The 16,084-nt window shown below is 34.6% G+C and overlaps 1 protein-coding gene across 3 annotated transcripts in view; it reads right to left on the bottom strand.

Moving 5' to 3' along the window:
* RSF1 (remodeling and spacing factor 1) overlaps nt 1-16,084 on the bottom strand; it is a 152,475-nt gene that overhangs the window by 44,589 nt on the left and 91,802 nt on the right. For all 3 annotated transcript variants that reach the window (XM_036895512.2, XM_036895513.2, XM_036895514.2), the window contains one exon: nt 12,178-12,332. In XM_036895512.2, the coding sequence (XP_036751407.2) occupies nt 12,178-12,332 (155 nt within the window). The remainder of the gene's footprint in view (nt 1-12,177; nt 12,333-16,084) is intronic.

Here is a 16,084-nt window from a genome sequence, read left to right as displayed (position 1 = left end):
TGTTTAAACTAACATGTTGAAAATGCAGTCCTGTCTGGTACATTTTGCTTTCCCATGCTCACCAACTTAATCCATATCCACTTAATGTATTTGGGCTTGTCATCTGTTGGGTGAATAAAAGGTAACTAATCTCTGACGAGGCTTAATTTCCTTATAATCGTCTCCTAAGACAAGACTTGAAAATTTAAAAACAGCATAGTGGTTTCAGAGTCTGCTCACATCTTATATAAGTACGGTAAGAGTGTAAATTAACACAAACACTTCAAAGAGCAATTGAAAACGTCCACTCTAAAGCCTGAAGAAACATACTCTGTAATTCAGTAAATTCTGAAAGCATACTTACATACAACTGCGTGGAAATACATACATGAGTACTTGTGGTAGCACTGCTCTAAAACTGAACAATCAGAAATAACCTATATATCCCTCAAATTAGGAGAAAGGATAAGTAACTACTACACAGCAAGTAAAAATAAGACAAATGAATTTATGCAGATCAATACGGATAAATCTCAGCAACAGAATGATGAAGAAGGACAGCAATCGGCAAGGCAACAGGCAGTATGACACCACTTGTAGAACTCATAAAGCATGCAGAATAACATATGTAGTGTATGCCTACATTCATACATAGCAAAATCATAAACATGTGTAAGAATGATTCACAGGACTGTGGCTGCACCTGGAGAAGAAGGAACAGTATGGAAAATGAACGTGAGGGCAGTATTAACTGGCTAACTTTTCTTTAACCTAGAGCACTTTTTAGTAATATGCAAGTGTTTTATGCTATTGTGTTTATTTGAACTATTTCATTAAAATTAAGAAGATCATGCGTCAGACAAACCTCACAGCTCTCAAGCCACTCCTACATTTGTCAACTGTGAAACTCTGGGAAAATTACCTTAATGTTTCTGAGTGTCTTTAGACTCTCAACTCTCTAAAACTGAAATAAAAATCCTACCCAAGGAACTGCTGCAAAATTTCTTAAAAATGAAGCTTGTGAGGCACTTCACATGATTCTTGGGATCTATTATTATTGTTATTGCTCATGTGGGCCCTTCTTACCATAAACTTAAGCCACATCAAAAAATTCAGTGTTTCCCAAAGCTGCCATCATTTTAAATCCTGTCAACATGCTTAGAAAACCATTTCTTTTCTTTACCTCGCCATTCCTTACTTCCCCAATTTGTAAAACAATTAAAGTGCCATTAACCATCTCCTAGGGTTTTTAATAATTACAGAAGGATGGTACATGGTTAGCACTCAATGCTGGCTATTATTATTTTTTATCAGCAAAATCTTAGATCCTTCAAGCTCATTTAAAATAAAATGTCACTCCATTTTATAGTTCTGAATTTTTCACTAGAAAAAATTAACTACCCTGTTCCTGTTTTTGCATTTTGCTTTATATAGGCTTTTAGAATAACACTTACTACCCAGAATTACTTATTTATTTACCAATCTATCTGTCTTGCTAGTCTAATGGACTATCCCTTTGTGGAAAATAATGGATTATTATCTGCAGTAAGACAAACATCTTCAGACTACAATTAAAAAAACTGAATAGGCCAAATGAGCAATAACAATAACAGATTCCAAGAATCATGTGAAGTGCCTCGCAAGCTTCATTTTTAAGAAATTTCACAGCAACAAATTCTACCCTAAATGCTGATTACATCTGTAATATTTTAAGACATAGCTTTTAATAACAGGAAGTCTTTTTATACAGATTGTGAAACAATTAGCGTAAAATTCTTCAAAGTTTATCTGACCAATTTATAAAGCAAGATTTGGGCAAGAACATGATTCATTTACCAGATGCTAAGGTATAGGTCATTGAAGAAAGATTAATAAATATACTTAAGAGGCCATTTAAAATGTAAGAAAAACCTAAAGATTCTAAAAGAAAACTGGTCATATGAACAGACAGCACCATGACCAAAACTGTTTAATAAAAAGTTGAAAAGTTTTTGTATGTCCTTTTGACATTCTTTTCCCATTTTAGTTTTATCTCCACTGTCAAAGCACATAGCCATTAAAGACTATATATTCTTTCTTGTATCTGTCATTTATATTTAGTTAAATGTAACTACAAACTTAATTTTCATCCAACATTCTTTCAAAATTAATTTTGAAATAATTTTAGACATATATTTTAAAACCTATTTTCCATACTTAAACACATTTTACAGATATGTCACAAAACTAGTTCTAGAACACTTTCACCCTATTTTTCCTACAGTTACAAATTTACATACTCACAGTACAACTATCAAAAACAGGAAATTAGTAACAGTAAAATACTGTTAAACAGATTTTGTTACAGTGTTGCCAGTTTTCCCTGAGTATCTCTTCTGGCTGAGGATCCATTTTGTTCTAGCACTCCCTTACTTGCCTCCCATCTGTGACCACTCCTCAATTCTTCCCTTGTTTCTTGTGACCCTGCCAGTTACTTTGTAGAATACCTCTTTATATAGGCTTGTTTCCTCAAGATTAGATAGAAATTATACAGTTTTGACAAAAATTCCATAGACGAGACACTGTCCATTTTATCAGAGGGTACATGTCAATACCTTGAGTATTAGGTTAAGGTGGTGTGGGCTGATTACTCCACTGTCAAGTTAGCCATTTTTCCCTTTGTAAGAGGTAATTATCTTTTGGGAGATACTCTGAGATCATGCTAATAATCCTGTATCACACAAACTTTGATCCACTGATTCTACCATCTGTTAGAGATCTTGCCTGAAACAATTATTGCTGCAGTGTTTCTCTTGATGGTTACTTTTTTATGCCCCTCATTCCTTATATATCAATTAACTGATACTGTCCTGCAAGTAAGGGCTATCCAATCAACTCCATTTATTTATTTACCCAATTATGTACTTAATGTAAGTCATGGATATTCTATGACTTTATTCTATGGTTTAAAATCTATCTCAACATAAATTTGTCACTAAAACAGATTCTGCTTTCACCACTGGGGGTTCCTCCCAGGTGGCACCTGTGTCCTACTGATTTGCCCGCACTCTTTTTTGAGCACGTCCTTAGTTTCTGGCATTCCAAGATGTTCCAGGCTCATCTTGTATTTTCCCTGTCCATCAATCTTGTCTCTAAGGAGTGCTGCTTCCTTTTATTGGACAATGATACTTTGAAAGAAGAACAGAGGCTAAGAATGCTCATTACTAGTGGGGTACCATTGTTCTTAGATTCTGCTCATAAAGAAAGGGAGGAACTATATATATGTGCACTAAACCATACAAATGAATATTTATATTTATTTCTATATTACCCACCATTGATGTTTTGTTAGTCACTTTGAGGCTCATATCTAAAGCTAGAAGATTCCTATAAAAAGACTCCCGGGAAAACAGATTTTAGATATTGAGAACAGTTTATCTGCAGTTTTTATCTGAAAGGCAGTTTGGCTGAACATAAAATCCCTGGTTCACATTATTTTCCCCTTACAAATGTTATGGCATTTTCTTCTGGCATAAAGCAGTGCTTTCAAATAGCATGATGATGGTCTGATTTTCTTTCCCCTTTAAGTCACTTGGTCTTTGTCTGGATAGCCAAAATATGCCTTTCTTCAAAGCCCAATAATTTAACTAAACTATGCCTTCACGTTGGCTGTTCTGAGTTGATTTTCTAAGGTACATATGGCCTTCAATATGTAGTCTCACATCTTTTATTATTTCAGAAGTGTTGTTAAGCGTAGTTTTTATTTAGCATTTGTCTGTTATATTGCATTGTTTTTCTTTTCTCGTGGACCCCTGCTGGATTTTGTTTGCCTATCTTCAAATCCTCATCTCTTTATCTCGAATTTCTTCAATTCTTTCTGACTTCTTTTTTTTTTTTTTACTGGTATACTTTCCATTTGCTGTTTTTTAAAGGCACTAATTCTTGTATTTGTCGCTCAGATACTTTTGGATTTTTGAAAAATCTGAACTCTTTCCTAAGTTTTATAACCAATTAAGTTATAATTTTCATATTTTGTGGGAATGTCTTTTGGATAAACTTTCATCTTCTATAGCAATGTTATTCTACTTATTCTCTTTTGTTCTTACACAGCAGTTTTATGGGACTTGACCAGGATCCTTGGGTTGCTTATTTTATCTCAGGCAGATAGTTTTTCTAATTTCATAGCTCTAGAGTTCCCCATCTGCTATTTTTGTGAGATACGCAAAATTACAGTGAGATCACCTAACTCTATTCTCTCATACTTTTATTTGAATCTTCTTTCTTGCTTTTCTCTACTGTGTCTGTCCTGCTTAATTTGGATTCTATTTCCCACAGTTTGGACAAGGCTCAGTGTGGAGTTTTGCCCTGGAAGGAAGTTTTGGCTGGAAAGGGTGAGCATTCATAAGGCCCAGAGTACCTCAGATCCTTTAAAATCTTAGTCTCAGATACTGTCCACGATTTTTCATTTTTGCCACCAATATGTTCCTTTTACGGGCAATTTGCAGAGACTGAAAAACCATGCTACTGTCACTCTCCAAAAATCATGAATGACAAATTTTCTCCTTCTGATTAAAGTCACAATAAACTCAATCAGAAAATACAATTCCAGAAGTTTCTCTAATCATGGAAGATTTATTTTGCTTTTCTCCTTCTGTCCCTATCTCCATTCCTCCTTTCTTCCTTCCTTTGCTCCCCAATCAGCACAGATATCTTATACATAAGCAGCACTATGGTCTATGACCTATTCATGGCATAAAATTAAAAGAAATGCAAACATCAGTATATTTTCTGTCCTTTATATTAGCTATTTAAGTCAGGCCTGATGTAAAGTTAACGATGGCAATGATAAAAACAGTACATATTCTTTTATTCCCGTAAAGGAAAATACACTTGTCTGTATTCATCTGGTCTCTCTATACTCGTTTGGAGCAAAACAATATTCAATTTAAAAAATGGATTATTTTGTACCCAATGCAAGGACGTTTTAAAACCTGTCCATAAATCTTTAGCGTAAACCCCCATATCATGTCAAAATATCTATGTGTAGCTGTAACAATTGGTACTCTCCTTCTATAGAAGGAGTTACAAGGTCTAATGGCTACAAAGACTATGCAGATAACATAAATGAATGAAATGGGCTGAGGTTTAGAAAAACAAAGTGCTAGAAAAATAATTCAATTATATTTTTACTGAACACAATACAAATGTGCATAATGGTGGTAGTCATGTTTTAAACAGGAAAAAACTTAGTTTTTATATTTTATTTCATAATTCATTAGTCCTTTGATTTGGAATCAGCAACTGGATACTGGGTAACTTTATTTTTCTTTTTGGTCATGAAGACAGTGTTGGATCTAGTACTTTGCACTGTTACATGCAATACAAAATTTAGCCTTGAGTCATTTCATAGGAAGCAATGTTTACTACAATGTACTTTATGTCAGAAAACAGATGTTCATGAATGCAGATATTTTCACACATTGACAGAATTTAGAAAAATGGTTTTGTATACAGGGCATCTACTCTCAGGAGATTCACATGATCTTTGTGATTGAATGCCATCTTTATTTAGTTTTCAATACTATACTAGTAAACTTTGGTTTGGTAATGTATTCTGTAGCAATTTATTTCACTCATATATTGCTTACAAAAGGTAAACCAAACATTAATTTTGCTTCTTAATTTGGAATAGAATCCAAATTAAGCAGGACAGACACAATAGAGAAAAGCAAGAAAGAAGATTCAGAAAACCTATTTCAGAATTCAAGCCATTTTTGGATATTAAATGCAGTGTAGGAAAGTAGGACAGATTATTCCTTATCTACTACATTTCCTATTGAACCAATTTCATGAAAATGAGTAAATCAACTCATAAAGCTGCAATATCCAAAGTGTTTTAATTTTACTGCCAACCTAATAAAATAAAGTATTTGGGAATACATTAAGTGATAGGGTAACGATTTTTCATGCATGACTTGATTTACATGTAAGACTTTTCCCTCAATACATAAAAAGCCATTTCCTACAGGAACCATATCCCAATTAATTCTCATCATCTAGAAATTCTCAACAGTGCTACAAATAAAGAGATCATTACAGGTATTGTTATTAATATCTGTGCTTTCATCGACTACAAAAGAAAAATATAACAAATGACTTAACTTCTTGTCCCATTTGCATCTAGTAATGTATTCATGATGAGCAAGAGTATTTCCAACTGTACTTAAATATGCAGATGCTCATTCTAGTTTGACAATTTTGCTACACTCAAACTCAACATTAAAAAGGAAAAAGGTTTGGATACACATGTAATATTTTTTTCTTAAGAACACACAGGTGCACATCATAGCATTTAGAAACTAATCTTAAAATTTCAGTTCTCCCTGTCCTTCCCCAATTTCTCCATTAGGTATCCTTTCCATTACCTGACATTATTTCTTGCTGTGTACTGTTTCATTACACTACATGTATAGATTGAACTATGCCCCCCCAACAAGAATCACATTAAAGCCCTAATCTCCAGTATGATTACATTTGGAGATACGGCCTTTCGAGAGGTAATTATGTAAGGACAGAGAGAAGTTAGTCATCTGCAAGCCAAGAAGAACGCCCTCACCAGGAACTGAGTCTGCTGGCACCTTGACCTAGGACTTCTAGCCTCCAGAACTGTGAGAAAATTAATTTCTCTGTTTAAGCCACCAAGTCTGCTATTTTCTTATGGTGGACAAAGTATATTAATATATTAAGTTATATTATTTTGCCATGTAGAATTTAAAACTTTCTATCAGATATCATGTTAATAATGGCCACAAGAGAATCATCTGTAGGTTACTTTACCTTTTATAACTGTAGGAATATTCTTCATTGCTGCAATTAGCCCCTCTCTGCCATTTTTTTCGGCCTGCTTTGTCTTTTTCAATATTTGAAAGAGACATGAATAGAAAACATTTTTTTACTGTAGCTATACCATAAGAAAAACAGAATTTAAGTAACTGGGCCAAGCTCAATTTTAGGGAACACAAAAGAGGACTATGGTAAATGAGACTGTGAGTCCCATCAAGGAGAAGCGATCATTACTCAGGTACAGCCTATTGCTAACATGTAGAAATGATGGTGCATAGTTACCAACTCTTCTAATTTTCAATTTAAATGATGACAGCAAATTCAAATTTTAGTAATTCACATACGGAAATACTGGTTCCCACAAAAATTTGCATGTGAAAGTTCACAGTGGCTTTATTCACAAAAAGCCAAAAAGAGAAAACAACTCATATGTCCATTAACCCATTAACTCATGAAATGTATATCCATTCAAACAAAATGATATATCCATACAAGGGTATATTATTAGTCATAAAAAGGAATGAAGTATTGGTACATGCCATAACATAAATAAACCTTGAAAACATTATACCAAGTGAAGGAAATCAGACACAAAGGCTATATACTGTATGATTCCATTTATGAAATGTTCAAAATAGGAAAATCCATAGAGACAGAAAATAGATTAGTGGTTTAGTTCCAGGGGATATGGGCAGGGAAAAATGACCAAGTGACTGAATAACGGCTGCAAGGTTTCTTTGGGGGTAATAGAAATGTTCTGCGATTAGATAGCAGTAACAATTGCACAGCACTTAGTATTCTAAAAACCACTGAATGGTACACTTAAAAATGGTGAATTTTACCTTGGGTTTTTTTTCTTTAAAACAAAGCAGCAGAAAGACAAGAACCAAATGATTTCACTTATATGTGGAGTATAAGAACAAAGAAAAAAACTGAAGGAACAAAACAGCAGCAGAATCACAGAACCCGAGAATGGAGTAACAGTTACCAAAGGAAAAGGGACTGGGGAGGATGGGTGGGAAGGGGGGGATAAGGAGGGAGAAAAAGAAAAAGAAAAGGGCCTTACGATTAGCATGTATAATGTAGGAGGAAGCACAAGGAGGGCTGTGCAATACAGAGAAGACAAGTAGTGATTCTACAGCATCTTACTACGCTGATGGACAGTGACTGTAATGGGGTTTGTGGGGGGGACTTGGTGAAGGGGGAGCCTAGTGAACATAATGTTCCTCATGTAAAAAAAAAATCTGATGAGGTAAAAGAAAAAAAAAACAAAGCAGCACTGTACAAACCAAAATAAACATGTTGTTAGGCCAAATTAGGTTTGCAAGCTTCCAATTTATAACTTCTATTTTTTATTGGAGAGATTCTCAAATGATATTCTTCTCATTCTATTTACAGGCAGAAGTGTATGACTACAAAAATTAACAATAGGGGAGACTTCTTCCTATTAGCAAAAATAACTACATTAAAAGTGAGGATTTGCCTCAACTTTATTTTCCCCATAAAAATTCCTCATCAACTTTTCAGACCCTCTAAAGTTAGAATACAGATCTAATATGGAGTGAAAATATATATTAAATTTCATGGTGTCCTATAAGCACAGTAACTTTCAAGCAGTGTAACTCCTGAAATTATATCCTGGGTCTTAAACAGACACAGAAGAGCTTGGAAATCTATCATAGTCTGAGAATTACAATTTAGTATGTATTTGAGAGCTTCAAGTTTGGTAGTATGACTGATTCTAATAACACAAGTAGGATAAAAGAAGTATAATTGTTAGTAGAGCTTAGAAAAGGGATCAAGAAGGTGGAATTCCAGATGGCTCTGAGGTATAACTAGAATTTCATCTCAGGGAGATGAAAGCATGATAAAGACACAGGAGGAATGCCCAAGATATATGGAGAAAATAAAGGCATCTAGAAAATCTGGAACCGGTGATCATGTAAGGAAACAGTAGGAGGTAACACTGAAAAGATAGATTTAAGCCAGACTGTGAGATTCTGAATGCCACTTAAAGAAATTCAGACTTTTTCAGAAGGCAATTCTAATTATCTTTGAAACAAAAAGTCAATTTAATTATTCAGTTAGTGAATTTTTTAGGCCGCATGATGACATTTTTGGATTTCTTTGCCTACTTTTACAGGTAATGCATTTCTCCTAAGCACCCACACAAAAAGTAATTTTACTAAGGTTAGATACAAAGCATGACAATTTAACTAATGATTAAAGACAAAATCTATTTTAGTTGCAAGAATAAGAGTGGCTGTTTTATTCTCTTTCCAGTTCCTATTTATTTTTCCTTCTTGATGTCCGATTTCCAAATACCCAACCACACAACTGTTAACTTTGGTCATGTTTTGACTTACTACTCTTAACTACTACATATCTAACTACTTAGTAGTCTCTAGGACTGTTCCCAGTTTTCAACCTACTCCCCTCCACCCTTCCCTGAGCAAGGGCAATGTTTATTTATATCTGAGAGTAATAAAAAATGAGAAGCCAGAATCACATTTCTTTGGACTTGCCATGGAACAGAACACATTACTCTATACCCGAGAGCATGGAGTGAGAGACAGGGCTTTGGTGGCTGCATAAAACTGTCTATTTATACAAATTATGTGCAAGTACAGCATCAAAAGTGCACAGATTCTGGAGGATGACTATTAGCTGCCCTGGTTTGAATACTGGGTATGCCACTAACAGGCCATGTGACCCTGGGGTAAAGTTACTTAAAGCTCTCCTTGTCTCACTTCTCCCTTCTGAAAAAAAGAAAACAGTAATGTAATACCTAATAAGGTGGTTGTAAAGATGCCAGTTCTTAATATATAGGAAGGGCTGAGAACAGTACTTGGCACATGTTAAACGGTATATGTGTTAGCTATTTTATACACTGTAGTGTAAGCTTCACAAAGTGTAAGCTTTGTTTAATGAACTCCCATGTTTGGCACATAGTTGGCACACAACAAATACTGAATGAATGAGTAAAATTTCTTATTCAAAGGAACATTTGCTGTTAGACTAAGAGAAACAGGAAGACATTATTTAAAGGAGAAAGCAGAAAAACAAAGAGGGTTAAATGTCTCGCTCCTCCGCCTTTACTTTTTCAAGGGATGTCCTCCTTCAAGCACTTTTTCTTAATTGTGTTGAATGTTTGTACATTAGCATTCACTGAAGAATATTTCTGAACTGTGGTCTGAAAGCCTTGTGCCTGTCTCCAAGGTTAGGAGAAGACTGCCCCTCTAGCCCTGCTGCTCACAGTGAGGTCCTCTGACCAGCAGAACCAGCACCGTTGTGGGTTCCCGTGGAAATGGCAGATTGGCAGCACCACAAAAGACTGACTGAATCAGCTTCTTCATTTAAAAAAGATCCCCAGGTAAACAGCATGCACATTAAGATAAGAGAAGTACAGTTCTGGATCACTCTAATTAAAGAGGACAGGCAATACAATGATCAGGGTTCTAATCTAGGCTGTGACACTACCATCCATATGACTCAGGGCAAGTCTCTAAGCTTTTCTACTGCCTCATCTGTAAAACTGAAATACTAATGGTAGCTACCTCTAAGAACTGCTATGAGGATTAAATGAACATGCACGTGTACCACTTGGCAGACTGTAAAGAAATAGGTCACACCCAATAAATGTTAGCTGCTGTATTGTTGAAATCCACCCCCCTACTGTAAGGCCCCACAGTGAAATTTTAGAATTAAATACTAGGAAGAGCTCAGCTTTACTGAGGAAATTGTTTTGTTTTTCTTTCTAATTTAAACTACACAATGGGTATTCTTTAAGGTCAGTGTCAAATTTAAGTTCACCTAGTAGGGATAACTGCCTAAGTCACTATAATCTTGATCTCTTTTTCCAATTTACATTGTCTCTGATCTTGATTTTAAGTGTGTTTGAGAATAAGCAATATGTGAATGAATGACCAAATGAAAAACTAATATGAAGTCTAAACTCAGAACAAATCCTTAAAATTTTTGGAAATTCCGTAGGGTGTTAAGAGTACTTTAAAATTATTAAGCTTCACTGAAGTAGTCTATAAACTTAAATTTTAATGGATAGAAATAATTTTTCTAATCAGAAATATGGCTTGTAAATAACATCACCACAGATACATGAAATCATATAAACAATGATGAAGACAATAATCAAGGCTTTGGCTAAAATGCTTAATATGTAAGAACATATCCTACATTAAAAGGCATAGTTACTTGTCCTCAAGCAATGCTTAAAAAAGGGGACGACTTAAGTTAGAAATGGTTACCGCAAGGTAGCAAATAAGGTAAGAACATACTGCTTTCAGATTCTAACCAAAACAGGAAACTAAAAGCAAAGGAAGAAAGCATGATAAAGAGACCAAATTCCTTCCCCTATCATTAAAAGGTAGGTTATCAACACAAAGTATTAACTAAAACAATGTTAGACATAATTTCAGTTTGTTTCTTTCCTTCTAAAAAGGTTAGGATTTGATCTGCTTATTTAAGCAAATTTAAAAACTCATCAGGAAGTCAAATTTAATAATTATATTTACTATATACTTAAAGAGTTTGCTAAGTTTAACCAAGACCCTCAAAAAATTAAAAATAGTACTACCATATGATCCGGCAATTCCACTTCTAGGTATATACCTGAAAGTGAAAGCAGTGATTTAAACAGATATTTGTACACCCATGTTCACAGCAGTATTATTCACAACAGCCAAAAGTGAAAGAAACCCAACTGTCCACTGACAGATGAATGAACAAAATACGGTATAGATCTATAGTGGAATATTATTCAGCCTTAAAAAAGAAGAAAATTCTGATACATGTTACAACATGGATGAACACTGAAGACATGCTCAGTGAAATAAGCCAGTCACAAACGGACAAATACTGTATGATTTCTCTAATACAAGGTTCCTAGCCAAATTCATAGAGACAGAAGGTAGAAAGATGATGCCAGGGGCTGGAGGGAGGGGAAAGTGGTGGGGAGTTAGTGCTTAATGGGTGCAGAGTTTCAGCTGGGGAGATGATGGTGGCATGTACACATACTTAGTGCCAAAGAACTGTATATTTAAAAGATGGTTAAAATGATAAATTTATGTCATGCATATTTTACCATCACATTTTAACAAAAGAGCTCACTAAGTATCTTTGCATTCTTAAATTAGTAAAAGATACTATGTTTTTGATCTGAATTTTTATATAAAATTTTTGTATGTTTTAAATAAAAGAGCAAAGTACAATTTTTTTCACTGAAAAATCAACCTCCTTTTACAGAAAGGCTTCCAATTTTTCAAATAGAGAGAATTTCAATTTATACATAGTTGGGAAGAGGAGTGGAAGAAGAAAAGAAATTACAAAACAAAGTAAAAGAAAACACACAAAAAAAACCTTGTTTAGGTGTTTCTTCCTCCTTCTTAGTCTCCTCATCCTCTAAGCTGGGACTTTCCCGGGAAGAGTTGTCCTGTTGGTTAGAGTTTTTCAATAGTACAGGATCAATTTGTGCTTTCAGGAGTGCAAGAGTCTCAGCCAATTCGTTTCGATTCCTAAACAAGAGTGAAAGTAAGCATAAAAACCATTCTTCTACTCTAAAGAGCTTTCAGAATAATAAATATTAGAAATTAAAATTAAAGAAAGAAAAACACATTAAAAACACCCAAAACACTGCTACAGCTCACCCTACTTAATCTTGAACTTAATAAAATTAAGTAGTAGGAATGAATACATACTAAAATATAAAGTATACTATTCCCCAAGAAAGAATCTTAGATCATTTTCCCTATTGATGGAAATGGCAATGCAAATATCTTTTGGTGAAAGGAACAGTAGCAACAAAATTAAACAAAAATCAAAGTTTGTTTTTTTTTAAAGGACTCTGCCATTTCTAAGGAATGCAAAAATCAAGGTAAAATTTACTTGAAGAAGCATTTCTTAAAAACTAAATGATTCAAGTTCTTGATACATTTGGAAATAAGAACTCTTCTCCACCTGCAGAGAGAATAGTATTTGTTATTGTTATAAAATTATGACCCAGGTCTTTCTGAGTAATCATGGAAAAATATCAGCTCTAATAAACAGTTCAAAAACCTAAGGATTCAGGATACTGATGCTGTTCTATCAATTATAGTTTATAACTACATTATAGGAATTCAATTTTAGTAAAAAATGTAAGAATATTCCAAAGAAATGTGACTTTAATTAATAGATTCTCTATTTTTACTACCAAACCATGGGCATGGTATGGTCAATTTAAATGCCACTTATAAACAAGAAAACTCACTTGGATATTTTTCCTGCTCATAGAAGCTGTAACAGTGAAGATAAAAAGGAAACCCTGGACTGAGTTGGGAAACACAGTTCAAGATCGGGCACTGAGCTAATCATCACTATGATCTTCCCATCTCTGTTTTCAAAGCACATGCACTGCACCTTCTGGTCTTAAGATGAAATTACTTGTTTTCTTATCTGTCATGCCACGTGTCCTCTGTCCTATCTCTTTCCTCCTCCATCCCAGCTAAACTCTACTACCTGAAAGCAAGGAAACTGCCTTATGAAATAGGCTCTAAAATAGTTTATTGAAATAATGGAATCCTGTTCCTAAACTAAATGTGTCCCTGGACAGGTCAGGTCATACATGGAGCTTCTTCATCTAAAAGGTAAAAGAATAGATTCTCTCCAGTATTACTAAATTGGCCTCATAAGGAAAATAACATAATTGCCACTAACAGAGATTTTTCAGAAATTAAAATGGCAACCATTTTGTCATTGTATATGGGAATGAACAAGGTTTACACGTATTATAAATGTTGTGCATGGGAATGAATTCACATGACTACATACGTTATAAATATCATATGAGCATACACAATAAAATGAAATTTTAGAATTACAATTGTAGAAGGTCAGATTTAGATGCCCTTTCAAGAGCCTGTTTGGTACTGCTTCCACTTCACAAAAAAGGAAAATTAAAACCTAGAGACATTAAATCAATTTTAATTTGGGAAAGTTCCTATTAAACCATTATACTAACCTGTTTCTAACCTAAGGCTCTACTCACATAATGTTATTACTTCTTATATTTCATTGAGAATTCCATACGTATTAAGTGCCTCAATCTATTTGTTATTTTTTGATCATGTGGGAACTGAAGAATACATTGACGTTTTTTACTATACCTGTTTTAAAAAGATTTCAAACATTAGAAGAGAACCGAATTGCTAGAAAACCCAGGTCAATTATTTCTACTACTCTTAGGAACGAAAGAATTTAGCAGAAAAATTTACTGAAGAACTCCCTAAAAGGCTTTTAACCTGACTACTGTGTTAAAAGGCAAGCCTAATGTAGTCATTACTATATGAACACAGAAAACCACCCATCTTTGAATTTCTTCTATTTTGATCTAACAATTAGATTTAGTATGCTAAATACATTTTAATATTCCTCAATTTGAACTACTCAGAGGGAATTTTTATAAATATACACATATTTAAATTACATCCAAATTTCTTACTATTATCTCCGAGACCTTGCAGTGTAGACTATGGACTCTTAAAAACAATCAGTTGTTCTGTCCTCCCTCCATTTCTTTTCTCTATTTCTTTACTCGGGTGTATTAAATCAGATATATCCCTCCAAAATACCATGCTGTCTTAGGATGTCAGGTGTGCGTACTTCTGTTCTCTTAGCCTGGAATGTGTCCCCATTGCTAACCCCAACTACTCTTTGAAAGAGAAGCAGAGAATAGATCAATGAATGCATACCCATACAAAGGAATATTATTTAGCTATGAAAAGGAATGAAGTACTGATTCTAACTACATAGACGGACCTTAAAAACAATGTACTATCTGAAAGAAGCCAGACACAAAGGCCATATAATGTGTAATTCTATGTATGTCAAATAGGCAAGTTATAGAAACAGAAAGTGGATATGGCTGCCACAGGTTGGGGAAAGAATGGTGAATAATTGCTAACGCACAAATCTGGGGTTTCTTTGTGGGATGAGGAAAATGTCCTAGAGTTAGTGATGATGGCTGCACAACTGTGAATATACTAAAAACCACTGAATTGCATGAAAAAAATGATGGTGGCTTAGACAAGAATGCAGCTATCAAGGGGATTAAGAATAATCAAACACTGGATACATTTTGCATAGAGGGCAGACTGAATTTGCTGACAGAGTAGATATGAAGTGAGAGAAAAAGAAAAGTGAAGGATGTGCCTCCAAGGTTTTGGATCCAAGCACCGAAAGGATGTGGTTGTTATTAACTAAGAAAGGACAAACATGTTGAGATGGAAAGTTATGAAATTCAGCTCTGGGCAGATTGACTCATCTTGACTTTACAGATCTTAACAGATTCTAAACTTACTTTTTCCTATCTGTACCTAAAGTTAATTTAGACTTTGGTAAAATGGAGAATATCACTCTAATTATTATATTGTGGAATATTATTTCCCCTAAAGTTTCTTCAGGGTATGAGTTAGTGGTAGGGATTAAATCTTTCAGCTCCTTAAGGAGCTTTTTGTATTTTGGGGGAAAGACAGAGGGAGATAGTAAATGACAATACAATCTGTGATGGAGAGATCATCCCCGTGTGCTATGCAAGAAGCAGATAACTAACGCATACTTGGCTGAAGATGATGCCTATGCGTGGCTTTGTTTTTGTTTTGTCTGTTTTGTTTTTTATTGAATAATACCATCTGCTCAACTGCTTCTGAAAGATTTAATCCCTACCACTAACTTATACCCTGAAGAAACTTTAGTTTCATAACTTGTGTTGGGAGATGTGTGCACTTCCATGGCCTGAGAGACTATTTCCTTCCCAAACTGGGGACGTTTGATCATTCTTCATCCCCTTGGGTTCCAACACAAGGGACCCAAGGAAGACAACACCAAGACATAGCATTAAAATGGCAAAGATCAAGGGCAAAAACAGACTATTAAAAGCAGCCAGAGAGAGAAAAAAGATCACCTATAAAGGAAAACTCATCAGGCTATCATCACACTTCTCAGCAGAAACCTCACAGGCCAGAAGGGAGTGGCATGATATGTTCAATGCAATGAAACAGAAGGGCCTAGAACCAAGAATACTCTACCCAGCAAGATTATCATTTAAATTTGAAGGAGGGATTAAACAATTCCCAGATAAGCAAAAGTTGAGTGAATTTACCTCCCACAAACCATCTTTACAGTGTATTTTAAAGGGACTGCTCAAGACGGAAGTGTGACTAAAGCTAATAGCTGTCCACCAGAGAAAATAAAACCAAACTAAAGGAAGTAGACCAATTAAATACTAACC

The sequence above is a fragment of the Manis pentadactyla genome, chromosome 9 (assembly GCF_030020395.1).
Source record: "Manis pentadactyla isolate mManPen7 chromosome 9, mManPen7.hap1, whole genome shotgun sequence".
NCBI lineage: Eukaryota > Metazoa > Chordata > Mammalia > Pholidota > Manidae > Manis > Manis pentadactyla.
The sequence above is the reverse complement of the archived record's forward strand: the minus strand, read 5'-3'. Positions and strand labels throughout refer to the sequence as shown.